This window comes from Pristiophorus japonicus, chromosome 9, assembly GCF_044704955.1.
Source record: "Pristiophorus japonicus isolate sPriJap1 chromosome 9, sPriJap1.hap1, whole genome shotgun sequence".
NCBI classification, from domain to species: domain Eukaryota; kingdom Metazoa; phylum Chordata; class Chondrichthyes; family Pristiophoridae; genus Pristiophorus; species Pristiophorus japonicus.
The window spans coordinates 3,459,633-3,476,340 of record NC_091985.1 but is presented as its reverse complement, the minus strand read 5'-3'; the positions used below and the strand labels follow the sequence as shown (position 1 = coordinate 3,476,340).

The window sequence follows — 16,708 nt, the reverse complement described above, 5'->3', positions numbered from 1 at the left end:
TCGTTATTGGTGCCAGCAAGTCCCTGACGAGGCCATAGACGGTGGGTCCACAACTGGTTAGCAGGATAGCTCTGTGCTTATTGGCTAGTGTGGCCGGGACATCTCCTGACAGGTCATTTGCTGTGAAGGAATGGTCGAACCTCTCCACAAAGGCGTCCCAATCATCACCATCGGCGAACTGCTGCAACGTACCAAGGGTAGCCATTTTCCCGTGAAAGTCCGTAATCTCGTCGCCAATTGTTATGTCCTTGGATGCTCTAATAATGACTCCGTGAGGCAATGTGTTGTACTTGAACTGTGGTGACCTTAATCCTTTATTTGTTAACTCCAGAGTGAGGATCACACCTGGTGGTCTGCCTTTTATACTAGGCCAGGCACACCTGTACAGGTAACCTACAAGTCTCCCACTGCTGTGCCCTCTGGTGGCACACCTTGTGATAGTACCAACAGTCGCCATGTAGGATACATGACACACTCTCTCTCCAGTCTCGCTCTCTCTCTCTTTCCAGTCTCTCTCTTTCTCTCCAGTTTCTCTCCGTCTCTCTCTCTCTCTCCAGTCTCTCTCTCCCCGTCTCTCTCTCTCTCTCTCTTTCTCCAGCCTCTCTCTCTCTCCAGTCTCTTTCCCTCTCTCCATTCTCTCTCTCTCCAATCTCTCTCCCTCTCTCCAGTCTCTCTTTCTCTCTCCAGTCTCTCTCTCTCTCCAGTCTCTCTCTCGTCTCTTTCTCTCTCCCCCCTGTTATATATGCAGCCTATAGATATACTCTCTGTGTAGTCACTGTATAGTTGCATAAGATGGAGACTTGTTACCTAATGTACTTTCAATAAGGTTAACACTGTGTATACACTATGCTGGCACCACTAGAGGGTACAACGGGTTTCCTGCCCCTGTGGCAGAGGCTGTCCACCAGAGGGCACTGTGGTGGGAGACCTGAGGGTCACCTGCATAGGTGTGCAGGGCCCAGTATAAACGGCTTCCCACCATGCTGTGCCTCACTCTGGAGTTACGAATAAAGGATCAAGGTCACTCCAGTTTGAGTACAACACATTGCCTCGTGGAGTCATTCATAAGTGGATTACAGACATAACAACTAGCGACGAGAATACGGACTTTCACGCGATTATGGCTATCTTTGGCACACTAAAAGACTTCGCAGAGGGTGATGATTGAGATGCATTCACAGAAAGTCTCAAGCAATATTTTGTGGCAAACGACCTGGCAGGGGAGACGGACACATTGGCGGAGAAGCGCAAGGCTATACTGCTGACCATTTGTGGGCCCGAGGTCTACCGCCTCGTCAGGGACTTGCTGCACCCACGAAGGCCAAGGAAAGGACATACGATGAACTGACTGAACTAATTCATGACCAACTAAAACCAAAAGAGAGCATCCTCGCGGCCAGGCACAGATTCTACACTCACCGCAGACCTGAGGGCCAGGAGATTGCAAAATATGCTGCCGACCTCAGGAGACTTGCGGCACTGTGTGATTTTGGCACACACCTCAACGAAGCATTGCGAGACATCTTCGTTATAGGAATTGACCACGAGGGCCTCCTTCACAAGCTGTTATCTGCCGACACCACAGTCAACCTGCAGAAGGCCATCAGCATCAGTCAGGTGTTCATGACCTCGACCTACAGCACCAAGCAAATTATTCATCCTGTGGATTCAAACCCGGCAAGTACTGGACACAGAATGGTGCCTTTCACAGGCAAGACTGCAGAATGTGGCTCTGCCCAGGGCAGAGAGCACAGACCTCAGGGTTCCAGAACTCAGAGTCTGCCGAGGGGTGCTAATCGAGTAGCACCATGCTGGCGTTGTGGAGGAAACCATAGGGCTCACCAATGTCGGTTTGCTGAGTACATATGCAAAGCCTGTAACACGAATGGCCACCTCCAGCGTATGTGTAAAAGAAATACGACTCACCATCTAACAGAGGAGACAGTAGATGAATCCAGCGGGGAGTATGATGATTTGGCCAGGGAGGCAGCTCAGCCCCAAGAAGAAGTGCATGGAGTGTATACCTGCACCACCGGTTGTCCTCCAGTGAAGATGGAAGTCTTCATGGAAGTGGACACGGGAGCGAGCCAGTCAGTGATGAGCCAGGATGCCTTTGAGAGACTATGGAACGAAAAACGACCCGAGCTGGTTCCAGTGCAGGAAAAGTTGCGCACCTACACCAAGGAGCTGATCCAAGTGTAATCCATAATGGCGTGGTGCACAAGTTACCTCTGTGGATTGTTGCAGGTGATGGCCCAACGCTGCTCGGAAGAAGGTGGATGGGGAAGATCCAGTGGAAATGGGAAGACCTCTTCACTCCAGCAATCGAGGTTCCCCCGTGCTCAGAGGCAGAGTAAAACCTCACCTTCGCTTGGGCCAGGCACCAGAGAACAGAGCAGCGCAGCACCTGAGGCACAGACTGTCCATCGACTGCGTGGCAATGATCCGGCCGGAACAACCTAAAAGTACCTTCCCGGCTCCAGTGGCCGGATTCCTGGGAAGGAAGATCGATTTCACAGGCACTCTTCCAGCTTTTGTGGCAGAATACGGGAGAGAAGGATCAAGGCAGTCGACCCCGAGGACAGAGGCAAGATGTGTCCCTGCTGCAGCGAGGGGCAGCGTGGCTGGAAAAAAAGATGTCTGCGGCCAGACCACGAGGTGCAACGCTGAGGGACCAACACGTGGTGTCTAACAAAGGATCTGATTGGGGTAAAGCCAGCAGGGTTCTCTTAAAGGAGACCTGCAACCAACTGAACTTAAAGAGACATTGTATGCACGGCAATCAATGTAACGAACCGATTAAGATTGTGAACAAAATGTTGTTGCGAGATGTTGGGAATAGAGTGTCCCCAAAAGTAGCAAGCGAGCGAATTCAGGAGGGTGAAGGCACTGATCCCGATACCCTGCCCCAGGTCTATCCCACGCTGCAGGCACCCGATGGCACTATTCCCCACGGACCTGGAAACAAAAACGGCACCAATACGCAAAGTCGGCTGCCATTGCCCACCCCCCGGGTGGAGACAATGCAGCCCCCAGACCCAGTCGCGACCTCGGCCATGTCCGGGAGCGAAAGGTCAGAACCAACGAGTTCCCCAAACGGGACCTGGAACAGCCAGGTTCCCAACACCGTTAGAGAGCAGGCAGAAGATTCTGCAGCCCTCACAGGAGGACAGGGAAGCCACACACATCTGTGGCTCTGCCCACCACTAGGCAACGGCAAAGACCCTGAGTCCTGGCTCGGTGAGCGAACCAAGCCCACCCCGCCGGCAGGGGTCGGAGTGCCGCTATCAGACGACTAGGACCCTGTCCGGTTGCTCTGGAACCTGCGTCCTCACATACCTGTACTGTTACCTCAGTGCTGACCATGACTGAACCATGAATGTAATCTACCCAATCCTGGCGCACGACCACAAAACGTAACAAATGCAAGTCACTGAACCAAGGTGTCACGATACAAACTGTAACGTCATTTCTTTGTACTTGCTCTGTGTCTGATCCTGTATGTTAATGTAACAGGCCGGCTGCACTATCTCGTGGGGGGGGGAGGGGCGGGAATGGATGTATATAGCCATGGACACACACATGGATCACACCCAGAACCCACTGGAACCTCCACTGCATCATTGAACCATCCAAACTGTTAATCACCACCCAACATTGTGGCAAAAGGACTCGGGGGTTAACAGGGAGAGAGCCAAGCCAAAGCACAGCCAAGGTGCAAGGGCTATTGGCACCTCAGTCTGGGGAGAGCTAAACCAGAGCACATAGTGCAAAGGTCATCGGCACAAAGGACTTGGGGGAGAGTGATGTTATATATACAGACTGTAGATATACTCTCTGTGTAATCATTGTATAGTTGCATAAGATTGAGAGTTGTTACCTGATGTACTGTCAATAAGGTTTACACTGCGTATATACTATGCTGGCACCACTAGAGGGTGCAACTGGTGGAGACCGGGGTTTCCTGCATATGTGGCAGAGGCTGTCCACCAGAGAGCACTGCGGTGGGAGACCTGAGGGTCACCTGCACAGGTGTGCAGGGCCCAGTATAAACGGCTGCCCACCACACTTGTGCCTCACTCTGAAGTTACTAATAAAGGACTAAGGCCACTATAGTTTGAGTACAACATATTGCCTCATGGAGCCATTCAAAAGTGCATTACTGACATAACACCCCACAGTCCCTCTCTCACCCCCCAGTCTCCCTCTCTCTCCCACCCCCTCCAAGTCTCTCACTCCCCCCTCAGTCTCTGTCTCTCATTCCCCCCCAGTCTCTTCCCCCCCCTGCACAGACTCTCACTCTCTCTCTGCCCCTCGATAAGTCTCTCGCTCCCCCCCCGCCGCAGTCTCTCCCTTTCATTCCCTCCCCAGTCTCTCTCTCCCCCCAGTCTCTCTCTTTCTCTCCGCCAGTCTCTCTCTCAACCCCCAGTCTTTCTCTCACTCTCTCCCCACAGTCCCTCTCTCTCTCCCCCAATCACTCTCCACCAGTCTCTCCGTCTCTCTCTCCCGGACTCCCACAGTCTCTCTCTCTCTCTTTCTTTCTCTCCCAGTCTTTCTCTCTCTTACCCCAGTCTCTCTCTCTTCCCCCAAATCTCTCACTCTCTCCCCCCAATCTCTCTCTCTCTTCCCCCCAGTCCCTCTCTCCCCCCAGTCTCGCTCTCACTCCTCAGACTCTCTCTCTCTCTCTCTCTCTCTCTCTCTCCCCCTCGCCAGTCTCTTTCTCCCCCAATCTCTCTCTCTCTCCCCAGACTCTCACTCCCCAGACTCTCTCACTCTCACTCCCCCAGTCTCACTCTCTTACTCCCACTCTCTCTCCAGTCTCTCTCTCCCCGAGTCTTGCTCTTACTCCCAGTCTCTCTCTCTCTCTCTCACATTCCCCCAGTCTTTCTCATTCCCTCACCCAGTCTCCCTCTCCCCCCAGTCTCTCTCTCCCCCAGTCTCTCTCTCCCCCAGTCTCTCTCTGTAAAGTCCTGTCCCCTCAGTACAGACTCACACGAGGCATGTAGTGAAGTCAAGGTCACTCTGGACCTGCACCTTTATTTCACAGCTCTGGAATGCTGCACTTGCCTGAGACCTGTCCTTATATATCTGTCTCTTGCAAGTGCACCCCTGGTGGTAAGGTATGCTGGTGGTTTCAGGTCATATCTTATTACAGTCATGTATAGCATGTTAGGATACAGTTATATATAATAATGTGAGACACATGACATCACCCTCCCCCAAGGTCTTATTGTCTTTATAGTTTCAGTCTCTCAGGTGGTCTACGCTCTCGCGTGGAGCGTCTGAGTTGTGGTTCAGTTGTTTGCCTTGGTGTCTGTTTTTCTTTGGGTGTGGTTGCTGGTATCTCGCCTGGGCTGTCTGTTTCGATTGGTGTGATTTTTGTTGACTCGCCTGGGCTGTCTGTTGGGATTGCCCTTTCCTCAGGTTGTTCCCTCTGTCTGTCCACCAGGTGTGGTGCGAGTTCCACATTGTAGTCTGCCTTTGGTTCCGCAGTGTTGTTGGTAATTCTGCTTTTGACTTGGTCTACATGCCTCCGGCAGGTTTTGCCATTGTCCATTTGTACTACCAGTAGCCTATTTCCCTTCCTTGCCCGTTACTGTCCCTGCAAGCCCTTTGGGACCCTTGCCATAGTTTAGTACAAACACTTTGTCCCCTATCTCATTCCATCTCCCCCTCGAATTTCTGTCATGGTACTCAGTCAGCTTACGGCGCTTTGCCTCAACGATTTCGTGCATGTCTGGGAGGATTAATGAGAGCCTTGTTTTTAAAGTCCTTTTCATCAACAGTTGCGTGGGGGGGAATCCCAGTCAGTGAGTACGGACGAGATCTGTATGCCAGCAGCAGTCGCGACAGGCAACCCTGCAGCGTGGGACCTTGGATTTTAAGCATGCCTTGTTTAATGATTTGCACTGCTCGCTCCGCTTGGTCGTTGGAGGCCGGCTTGAACGGTGCCATCTTGACGTGATTTATGCCGTGGTCAATTATAAAGTCTTGGAATTCTGCGCTGGTGAAGCACGGACCATTGTCACTGACTATTATGTCAGGGATTCCGTGCGTTGCAAACATGGTTGCGAGGCTCTCCACAGTGGTGGAGGTTGTGCTCGAGTTTAAAATGGTGCATTCGATCCACTTTGAAAATGCATCTACAACTACGAGGAACATTTTGCCCATGAATGGGCCCGCATAGTCTACATGCACCCGCGACCACGGTTTGGTAGGCCAGGGCCAGGGGCTCAGTGGAGCCTCCTTGGGGGCATTGCTGAGTTGGGCACAAATGGTGCACCTTCGGACGCAGAGTTCCAAGTCCGAGTCAATACCAGGTCACCAGACGTGGGATCTGGCTATGGCCTTCATGAGAACGATCCCCGGGTGCTCACGGTGGAGCTCCCGGACAAATGCCCCTCTGCCTCGCAGAGGCATGACTACTCGGCTGCCCCATATCAGGCAGTCTGCTTGTAGTGATAGCTCATGCATGCACCTGTGAAAGGGTTTTAATTCCTCGGGGCAGGCATCGCGAGCCTCTGCCCAGTCACCGGTTAGGACACATCTTTTTACGAAGGATAACGTGGGGTCGCTGGCTGTCCAGGCTCTGATTTGGCGAGCCGTCATGGGCAAACCTGTGGACTCAAAGGCATTGATTGCCATGACTATCTCAGTCCTGTTCGTCAGACCCTTCCGTGGTCACCAGGGGTAGCCTGCTGAGCGCGTCGGCACAGTTGTCTGTGCCTGGTCTGTGCCTTATGTAATAGTCGTAGGACGCCAGCATGAGTGGCCACCATTGAATTCGCGCCGAGGCGTTGGCGTTTATTGCCTTGCTCTCGGATAGGAGGGACGTGAGGGGCTTGTGTTCAGTTTCTAACGCGAACTTGGCCCCGAAAAGGTATTGGTGCATCTTTTTGACACCATACACGCACGCGAGCGCCTCCTTCTCTACCATTCCGTACCCGCGCTCCGCCCACGAAAGTGACCTGGAGGCATAAGCTATTGGTTGTAATTTGCCCGCACTATTGACATGTTGCAAAACGCACCCGACCCCATACGCTGACGCATCGCATGTGAGAACTAACTTTTTACCTGGGTCAGAGAAAGTCAAAACACTGTTGGAACACAGAAGGTTGCGTGCCTTATTGAAGGCCCGTTCCTGGGCGTCCCCCCAAAACCAATCGCACCCCTTCCTGAGTAGCACGTGGAGAGGCTCCAGCAGCGTGCTTAAGTTCTGCATAAAGTTCCCAAAGTAATTGAGTAGCCCGAGAAAGGCGCGCAGTTCTGAGACATTCCGGGACCTGGGTGTGTAAGATAAATGACACTCTCTTTCCCTCTTCCCAAGTCTATCTTTTCCCCAGAATTTCTCTCTCTCCCCCCCCCTCCGTCACTCCCTCACCCAGTCTCCCTCTCCCCCGAGCCTCTCTCTACCCCCAGCCTCTCTCTCCCCAGTCTCTCTCTCACTCCCATTCTCTCTCTCTCTCACTCCCAGTCTCCCTCACTGCCCAGTCTCTCTCTCTCTCTCTCACTCCCAGTCTCTCTCTCTCTCACTCCCAGTCTCCCTCACTGCCCAGTCTCTCTCTCTCTCTCTCTCACTCCCAGTCTCTCTCTCTGCCCAGTCTCTCTCTCTCTCTCACTTCCAGTCTCTCTCTCTCTCTCTCACTCCCAGTCTCCCTCTCTGCCCAGTCTCTCTCTCTCACTTCCAGTCTCTCTCTCTCTCTCTCACTCTCTCTCTCTCTCTCTCACTCCCAGTCTCTCTCTCTCTCTCACTCCCAGTCTCTCTCTCTCTCACTCCCAGTCTCTCTCTCACTCCCATTCTCTCTCTCTCTCACCCCCAGACTCCCTCTCTGCCCAGTCTCTCTCTCTTTCCCTCACTGCCCAGTCTCTCTCTCTCTCACTCCCATTCTCTCTCTCTCTCACTCCCATTCTCTCTCTCTCTCACTCCCATTCTCTCTCTCTCTCACTCCCAGTCTCCCTCACTGCCCAGACTCTCTCTCTCTCTCACCCCAGTCTCTCTCTCTGCCCAGTCTCTCTCTCTCTCTCTCACTCCCAGTCTCTCTCTCTCTCACTCCCATTCTCTCTCTCTCTCTCTCACTCCCAGTCTCCCTCTCTGCCCAGACTCTCTCTCTCTCTCACCTCCAGTCTCCCTCTCTGCCCAGTCTCTCTCTCTCTCCCTCACTGCCCAGTCTCTTTCTCTCTCTCACTCCCAGTCTCCCTCGCTGCCAACTCTCTCTCTCTCTCTCCCCCCACAGTCTCTTTCTTTCTCCCCAGTCTCTCTATCTCTCCGCCCCGTCTCACGCTCTCTCCCCTCCAGTCTCTATCTCCCTCTCTCCCCCACAGTCTCTCTCTCGCTCCCCTATCATGTATGTATGCTTGGGGTTACTAGCCACCCAGTTTCTCTATCTCTCTCCCCCCATCTCACGCTCTCTCTCCCCTCCAATCTCTCTCTCTCTCTCTCTCTCACCCCTCCAATCTCTCTCTCTCTCTCTCTCTCTCTCCCCTCCAATCTCTCTCTCTCTCCCCTCCAATCTCTCTCTCTCTCTCTCCCCCAGTCTTTCTCTCTGTCTCTCTCTCCCCTCCAATCTCTCTCTCTCTCCCTCTCTCTCTCCCCACCCCCAGTCTCTCATTTCTCTCTCACTGTCTCTCTTTATTTCCCCATTCTCTCCCCCCCATTTCACACTCTCTCTCCCCTCCAATCTCTCTCTCTCTCTCTCTCTCTCTCCCCTCAGTCTCTCTCTCTCCCTCTCTCTCCCTCTCTCTCTCTCCCCTCAGTCGCTCTCTCTCCCCCCAGTCTCTCTCTCTCTCTCCCCCCATCTCACGCTCTCTCTCCCCACAGTCTCTCTCTCTCTCTCCCCAGTGTCTCTCTCCCCCCAGTCTCTCTCTCTCTCTCCTCCCCCAGTCTCTCTCTCTCTCCCCTCAGTCGCTCTCTCTCCCCTCAGTCTCTCTCTCTCTCCCCCCAGTCTCTCTCTCTCTCCCCCTAGTCTCTCTCTCCCCCAGTCTCTCTCTCTCTCTCCCCCCAGTCTCTCTCTCTCTCTCCCCCCAGTCTCCCTCTCTCTCCCCCCAGTCTCTCTCTTTCTCCCCAGTCTCTCTCTCTCTCTCCCCCCAGTCTCTCTCTCTCTCCCCAGTCTCTCTCTCTCTCCCCCCAGTCTCTTTCTCTCTCCCCCCAGTCTCTTCCTCTCTCCCCCCAGTCTCTCTCTCTCCCCTCAGTCTCTCTCTCTCCCCTCAGTCTCTCTCTCTCCCCTCAGTCTCTCTCTCTCCCCCCAGTCTCTCTCTCTCTCCCCTCAGTCGCTCTCTCTCCCCTCAGTCTCTCTCTCTCCTCCCAGTCTCTCTCTCTCTCCCCCCAGTCTCTCTCTCTCCCCTCAGTCTCCCTCTCTCCCCCCAGTCTCTCTCTCTCCCCTCAGTCTCTCCCTCTCTCCCCTCAGTCTCCCTCTCTCCCCTCAGTCTCTCTCTCTCCACCCAGCCTCTCTCTCTCTCCCCTCAGTCTCTCTCTCTCCCCTCAGTCTCTCTCTCTCCCCTCAGTCTCTCTCTCTCCCCCCGCCAGTCTCTCTCCCCGCCCCCCCAGTCTCTCTCTCTCTCTCCCCGTCAGTCTCTCTCTCTCCCCCCAGTCTCTTTCTTTCTCCACCCCCCAGTTTCTCTCTCTCCCCCCACCAGTCTCTCTCTCTCCCAGTCTCTCTCTCTCCCCCGCAGTCTCTCTCTCTCTCCCCCCAGTCTCTCTCTCTCCCCCAGTCTCTCTCTCTCCCCCCAGTTTCTCTCTCTCCCCCTGCCAGTCTCCCCCCCCCGCCCCCCAGTCTCTCTCTCTCTCCCCCCGTCTCTCTCTCTCTTCCCCCAGTCTCTCTCTCTATCCCCGCAGTCTCTCTCTCTCCCCCCGCCAGTCTCTCTCTCCCCCCACCGCCCCCCCCCCCAGTCTCTCTCTCTCTCTCCCCCCAGTCTCTCTCTCTCTCTCTCTCTCTCCCCCCAGTCTCTCTCTCTCTCCCCCCAGTCTCTCTCTCTCTCCCCCCGCCAGTCTCTCTCTCTCTCTCTCCCCACAGTCTCTCTCTCTCTCCCCCCCAGTATCTCTCTCTCTCCCCCCCAGTATCTCTCTCTCTCACTTCCCCAGTCTGTCATTCTCTTTCTCTTGTGTCGTCCCTATTTTCTTTGCCCCACCATTGGTGGCCGTGCCTTCAGCTGCCTGGTCTTCAAGCTCTAGAATTCCCTCCCTAAACCTCTCCACCTCTCTTCTCCTTTAAGACGCTTCCTTGACCAAGTTTTTGGCCAACTGCCCTACTATCCCTTTATGAGGCTTGGTGTCAAAGTTTATTGATAACGTTGCTGTGAAGCGCCTTGGGTCATTTTACTAGGGTAAAGGTGCTATACAAATAAAAGTTGTTGTTATACCGATCCTTTTATCCCTCTATCCATACTAGACCTTTCCTCTATTTCTCTATCCTCACTGGCCCACCCTGTACAGACTTACCAACACGGAGTTTTAGGTCGATGAAGGAATGATTGTGAATCTCGAGCATAGTATTCTCCAGAGCGAGTGCAAAGTCTGCTAGGTTACAGAGGTGTTCGCATTCATCACCATTAACCTGCAACAAAATCTCAGCGTTACTCCTTTCTCTGATTGGGGTACAGCGATGGTGCCACCACTCGGAGAAGCAACATGCTGTGCCCGGGACTGCTGGAGCACGGTTTATACTCGCTGTACCCCACACACACAGTTACTCAGCTCCGTTGTGAGGCAGTGGGAAACACGGAGCAAAGTCCCAGCCACACTTCCTTGGGGACAGGGAGAAATTCAACCTGTGCTCCTCAATCACAGCCTTTACTGCCCAGATATTTACTGGCACTGATGGTTTGCTGCTCCGGAGCTTGGCTGATGCGCGCCTCCTGCTTTAGCCTGGGATGAATCCAATTCGAGGGTTTATAGAGGCAGCAATTCACCCACTGCACTCCGCGGATCAGGGGTTGTGGTTACTGAGACCATAAGGTCTAAAAGAAGTTGATGAATGTAGGGAACGTAAGAAATAGGAGCAGGAGGAGGCCATTCGGCCCCTCGAGCCTGCTCTGCCACTCAATACGATCATGGCTGATCTGATCATGGACTCAGCTCCACTGACCTGCCTGCTCCCCATAACCCTTTACTCCCTTATCACTCAAAAATCTGTCTATCTCCGCCTTAAGTATATTCAATGACCCAGCCTCCATAGCTCTCTGGGGCAGAGAGTTCCACACATTTACAACTCTCTGAGAGAAGAAATTTCTCCTCATCCGGAGGAGAATGGGCGACCCCTTATTCTGAGACTATGTCCCCTAGTTTTAGTTTCCCCGATGAGTGCAAAGATCCTCTCTACCTCCACCTTGTCGAGCACACTCATTATCTTTCCATAAGATCACCTCTCATTCTTCTGAACTGCAATGTGTGCAATCACCAGCAAAAGGTGGATGGAAGGATTGGGCTGATGAAGAAAGCTCCCTGGGTGGGAGAGATCACACGGCTAGGACAGGAGGGCAGAAAAAAGAGTGGGAGAGCGATAGTGATAGAGGATTCTATTGTAAGGGGAATAGATAGGCGTTTCTGCGGGTGCAATCGAGACTCCAGGATGGTATGTTGCCTCCCTGGTACATAAGAACATAAGAATTAGGAACAGCAGTAGGCCATCTAGCCCCTCGAGCCTGCTCCGCCATTCAACAAGATCATGGCTGATCTGGCCGTGGACTCAGCTCCACTTACCCTTAATTCCCTTATTGGTTAAAAATCTATCTATCTGTGACTTGAATACATTCAATGAGCTAGCCTCAACTGCTTCCTTGGGCAGAGAATTCCACAGATTCACAACCCTCTGGGAGAAGAAATTCCTTCTCAACTCGGTTTTAAATTGGCTCCCCCGTATTTTGAGGCTGCGCCCCCTAGTTCTAGTCTCCCCGACCAGTGGAAACAACCTCTCTGACTCTATCTTGTCTATCCCTTTCATTATTTTAAATGTTTCTATAAGATCACCCGTCATCCTTCTGAACTCCAACGAGTAAAGACCCAGTCTACTCAATCTATCATCATAAGGTAACCCCGTCATCTCCGGAATCAGCCTCGTGAATCGTCTCTGTACCCCCTCCAAAGCCAGTATATCCTTCCTTAAGTAAGGTGAACAAAACTGCACGCAGTACTCCAGGTGCGGCCTCACCAATACCCTGTACAGTTGCAGCAGGACCTCCCTGCTTTTGTACTCCATCCCTCTCGCAATGAAGGCCAACATTCCATTCGTCTTCCTGATTACCTGCTGCACCTGCAAACTAACTTTTTGGGATTCATGCACAAGGACCCCCCAGGTCCCTCTGCACCGCAGCATGTTGTAATTTCTCCCCATTCAAATAATATTCCCTTTTACTGTTTTTTTTCCCAAGGTGGATGACCTCACACTTTCCGACATTGTATTCCATCTGCCAAACCTTAGCCCATTCGCTTAATCTATCTAAATCTCTTTGCAGCCTTTCTGTGTCCTCTACACAACCCGCTTTCCCACTAATCTTTGTGTCATCTGCAAATTTTGTTACATTACGCTCTGTCCCCTCTTCCAGGTCATCTATGTATATTGTAAACAGTTGTGGTCCCAGCACCGATCCCTGTGGCACACCACTAACCACCGATTTCCAACCCGAAAAGGACCTATTTATCCCGACTCTCTGCTTTCTGTTAGCCAGCCAATTCTCTATCCTTGCTAACACATTTCCTTTGACTCCGCGTACCTTTATCTTCTGCAGTAACCTTTTGTGTGGTACCTTATCGAATGCCTTTTGAAAATCTAAATACACCACATCCATCGGTACACCTCTATCCACCATGCTTGTTATATCCTCAAAGAATTCCAGTAAATTAGTTAAACATGATTTCCCCTTCATGAATCCATGCTGCGTCTGCTTGATTGCACTATTCCTATCTAGATGTCTCGCTATTTCTTCCTTTATGATAGTTTCAAGCATTTTCCCCACTACAGATGTTAAACTAACTGGCCTATAGTTACCTGCCTTTTGTCTGCCCCCTTTTTTAAACAGAGGCATTACATTAGCTGTTTTCCAATCCGCTGGTACCCCCCCCAGAGTCCAGAGAATTTTGGTAGATTATAATGAATACATCTGCTATAACCTCCGCCATCTCTTTTAATACCCTGGGATGCATTTCATCAGGACCAGGGGACTTGTCTACCTTGAGTCCCATTAGCCTGTCCAGCACTACCCCCCGAGTGATAGTGATTGTCTCAAGGTCCTCCCTTCCCACATTCCTGTGACCAGCAATTTTTGGCATGGTTTTTGTGTCTTCCACTGTGAAGACCGAAGCAAAATAATTGTTTAAGGTCTCAGCCATTTCCACATTTCCCATGATTAAATCCCCTTTCTCAGCTTCTAAGGGACCAACATTTACTTTAGTCACTCTTTTCCGTTTTATATATCTGTAAAAGCTTTTACTATCCGTTTTTATGTTTTGCGCAAGTTTACCTTCGTAATCTATTTTTCCTTTCTTTATTGCTTCCTTAGTCATTCTTTGCTGTTGTTTAAAATTTTCCCAATCTTCTTGTTTCCCACTAACCTTGGCCACCTTATACACATTGGTGCAAAGGTCAAGGATATCTCGGAGCAGCTGCAAGACATTTTGAAGGGGGAGGGTAAACAGCCAGTTGTCGTGGTGCATATAGGTACCAACGATACAGGTAAAACACAGGATGAATCCTACAAGCATAATTTAGGGAGCTAGGAGTTAAATTAAAAAGTAGGACCTCAAAGGTAGTAATCTCAGGATTGCTGCCAGTGCCACGTGCTAGTCAGAGTAGGAATCGCAGGATAGCTCGAATGAATACATGGCTTCAGGAGTGGTACAGGAGGGAGTGATTCAAATTCCTGGGATATTGGAACCAATTCTGGGGGAGGTGGGACTAGTACAAACCGGATGGTCTGCACCTGGGCAGGACCGGAACCAATGTCCCAGGGGGAGTGTTTGCTAGTGCTGTTGGGGAGGGGTTAAACTAATATGGCAGGGGGATGGGAATCTATGCAGGGAGACAGAGGGAAGTAAAATGGGGTCAGAAGCAAAAGATAGAAAGAAGAAAGGTAAAAGTGGAGGGCAGAGAAACCCAAGGCAAAAATCAAAAAGGTCCATATTACAGCAAAATTCTAAAAGGACAAAGTGTGTTAAAAAGACAAGCTCTGTGCCTCAATGCGAGGAGTATTTGTAATAAGGTGGATTAATTAACTGCACAGGCAGCAATTAATGAATATGATATAATTGGCATCACGGAGACATGGCTCCAGGGTGACCAAGGCTGGGAACTCAACATCCAGGGGTATTCAACATTTAGGAAGGATAGACAGAAAGGAAAAGGAGGCGGGGTGGCGTTCTGGTTAAAGAGGAAATTAATGCAATAGTAAGGAAGGACATTAGCCTGGATGATGTGGAATCTGTATGGGTGGAGCTGTGGAATACCAAGGGGCAGAAAACGCTAGTGGGAGTTGTGTGCAGACCACCAAACAGTAGTAGTGAGGTTGGGGACAGCATCAAACAAGAAATTAGGGATGTGTGCAATAAAGGTACAGCAGTTATCATGGGCGACTTTAATCTACATATAGATTGGGTTAACCAAACTGGTACCAATACGGTGGAGGAGGATTTCCTGGAGTGTATTAGGGATGGTTTTCCAGACCAATATGTCGAGGAACCAACTAGAAGGCTGGCCATCCTAGACTGGGTGATGTGTAATGAGAAAGGACTAATTAGCAATCTTGTTGTGCGAGACCACTTGAGGAAGAGTGACCATAATATGGTAGAATTCTTTATTAAGATGGAGAGTAACACAGTTAATTCAGAGACTAGGGTCCTGAACTTAAGGAAAGGTAACTTCAATGGTATAAGATGTCAATTGGCTAGAATAAACTGGCAAATGATACTTAAAGGGTTGACGGTGGATAGGCAATGGCTTACATTTATGGATCACACGGAAGAGCTTCAACAAGTGTTCATCCCTGTTTGGAGTAAAAATAAAATGGGGAAGGTGGCTCAACCGTGGCTAACAAGGGAACTTAAGGATTGTGTTAAATCCAAGGAAGAGGCATATAAATTGGCCAGAAAAGGCAGCAAATCTGAGGACTGGGAGAAATTTAGAATTCAGCAGAGAAGTACAAAGGGTTTGATTCGGAGGGGGAAAATAGAGTATGTGAGGAAGCTTGCCGGGAACATGAAAACTGACCGCAAAAGCTTCGATAGATATGTGAAGAGAAAAAGATTAGTGAAGACAAACGTAGGTCCTTTGCAGTGAGATTCAGGTGAATTTATAATTCTATTTATGGTTCTGTCTTCACGAAACAAGACACAAATAACCTTCCGGAAGTACAAGGGGATCGAGGGTCTAGTGAGAAGGAGGAACTGAAGGATATCCTTATTAGGCGGGAAATTGCGTGAGGGAAATTGATGGGATTGAAGGCCGCTAAATCCCCGGGGCCTGATAGTCTGCATCCCAGAGTACTTAAGGAAGTGGCCCTAGAAATAGTGGATGCATTGGTAAACATTTTCCAACCATCTATGGACTCTGGATCAGTCCCTATGGACTGGAGGGTAGCTAATGTAACAGCACTTCATCTGCCATGCATTTGCCCACTCACCTAACCTATCCAAGTCACTCAACAGCCTCATAGCATCCTCCTCGCAGCTCACACTGCCACCCAACTTAGTGTCATCCGCAAATTTGGAGATACTACATTTAATCCCCTCGTCTAAATCATTAATATACAGTGTAAACAGCTGGGGCCCCAGCACAGAACCTTGCGGTACCCCACTAGTCACTGCCTGCCATTCTGAAAAGTATCCATTTTCTCCTACTCTTTGCTTCCTGTCTGCCAACCAGTTCTCAATCCACGTCAGCACACTGCCCCCAATCCCATGTGCTTTAACATTGCACATTAATCTCTTATGTGTGACATAGAAACATAGAAACATAGAAAATAGGTGTAGGAGTAGGTCATTTGGCCCTTCTAACCTGCACTGCCATTCAATGAGTTCATGGCTGAACATGCAACTTCAGTACCCCCTTCCTGCTTTCTCGCCAAACCCCTTGATCCCCCTAGTAGTAAGGACTTCATCCAACTTCCTTTCGAAAGCCTTCTGAAAGTCCAAATACACCACATCAACTGGTTCTCCCTTGTCCACTCTACTGGAAACATCCTCAAAAAATTCCAGAAGATTTGTCAAGCATGATTTCCCTTTCACAAATCCATGTTGACTTGAACCAATCATGTCACCTCTTTCCAAATGCGCTGCTATGACATCCTTAATAATTGATTCCATCATTTTACCCACTACCGATGTCAGGCTGACCAGTCTATAATTCCCTGTTTTCTCTCGCCCTCATTTTTTAAAAAGTGGGGTTACATTGGCTACCCTCCACTCGATAGGAACTGATCCAGAGTCAATGGAATGTTGGAAAATGACTGTCAATGCATCCGCTATTTCCATGGCCACCTCCTTAAGTACTCTGGGATGCAGTCCATCAGGCCCTAGGGATTTATCGGCCTTCAATCCCACCAATTTCCCCAACACAATTTCCCGACTAATAAGGTTTTCCCTCAGTTCCTCCTTCTTACTAGACCCCCCGACCCCTTTTATATCCGGAAGGTTGTTTGTGTCCTCCTCAGTGAATACCGAACCAAAGTACTTGTTCAATTGGTCCGCCATTTCTTTGTTCCCCGTTATGACTTCCCCTGATTC

The 16,708-nt window shown here is 50.6% G+C and overlaps 1 protein-coding gene across 1 annotated transcript in view; it reads right to left on the bottom strand.

Annotated features, from left to right (window-relative positions):
• The window catches only part of LOC139272906 (adenylate cyclase type 8-like), a gene marked incomplete at its 3' end in the record, with an annotated part of 426,014 nt that overhangs the window by 76,305 nt on the left and 333,001 nt on the right, over nucleotides 1-16,708 (bottom strand). The window contains exon 17 of the mRNA XM_070889007.1: nucleotides 10,436-10,550. Coding sequence (XP_070745108.1) covers nucleotides 10,436-10,550 — 115 coding nt within the window. The remainder of the gene's footprint in view (nucleotides 1-10,435; nucleotides 10,551-16,708) is intronic.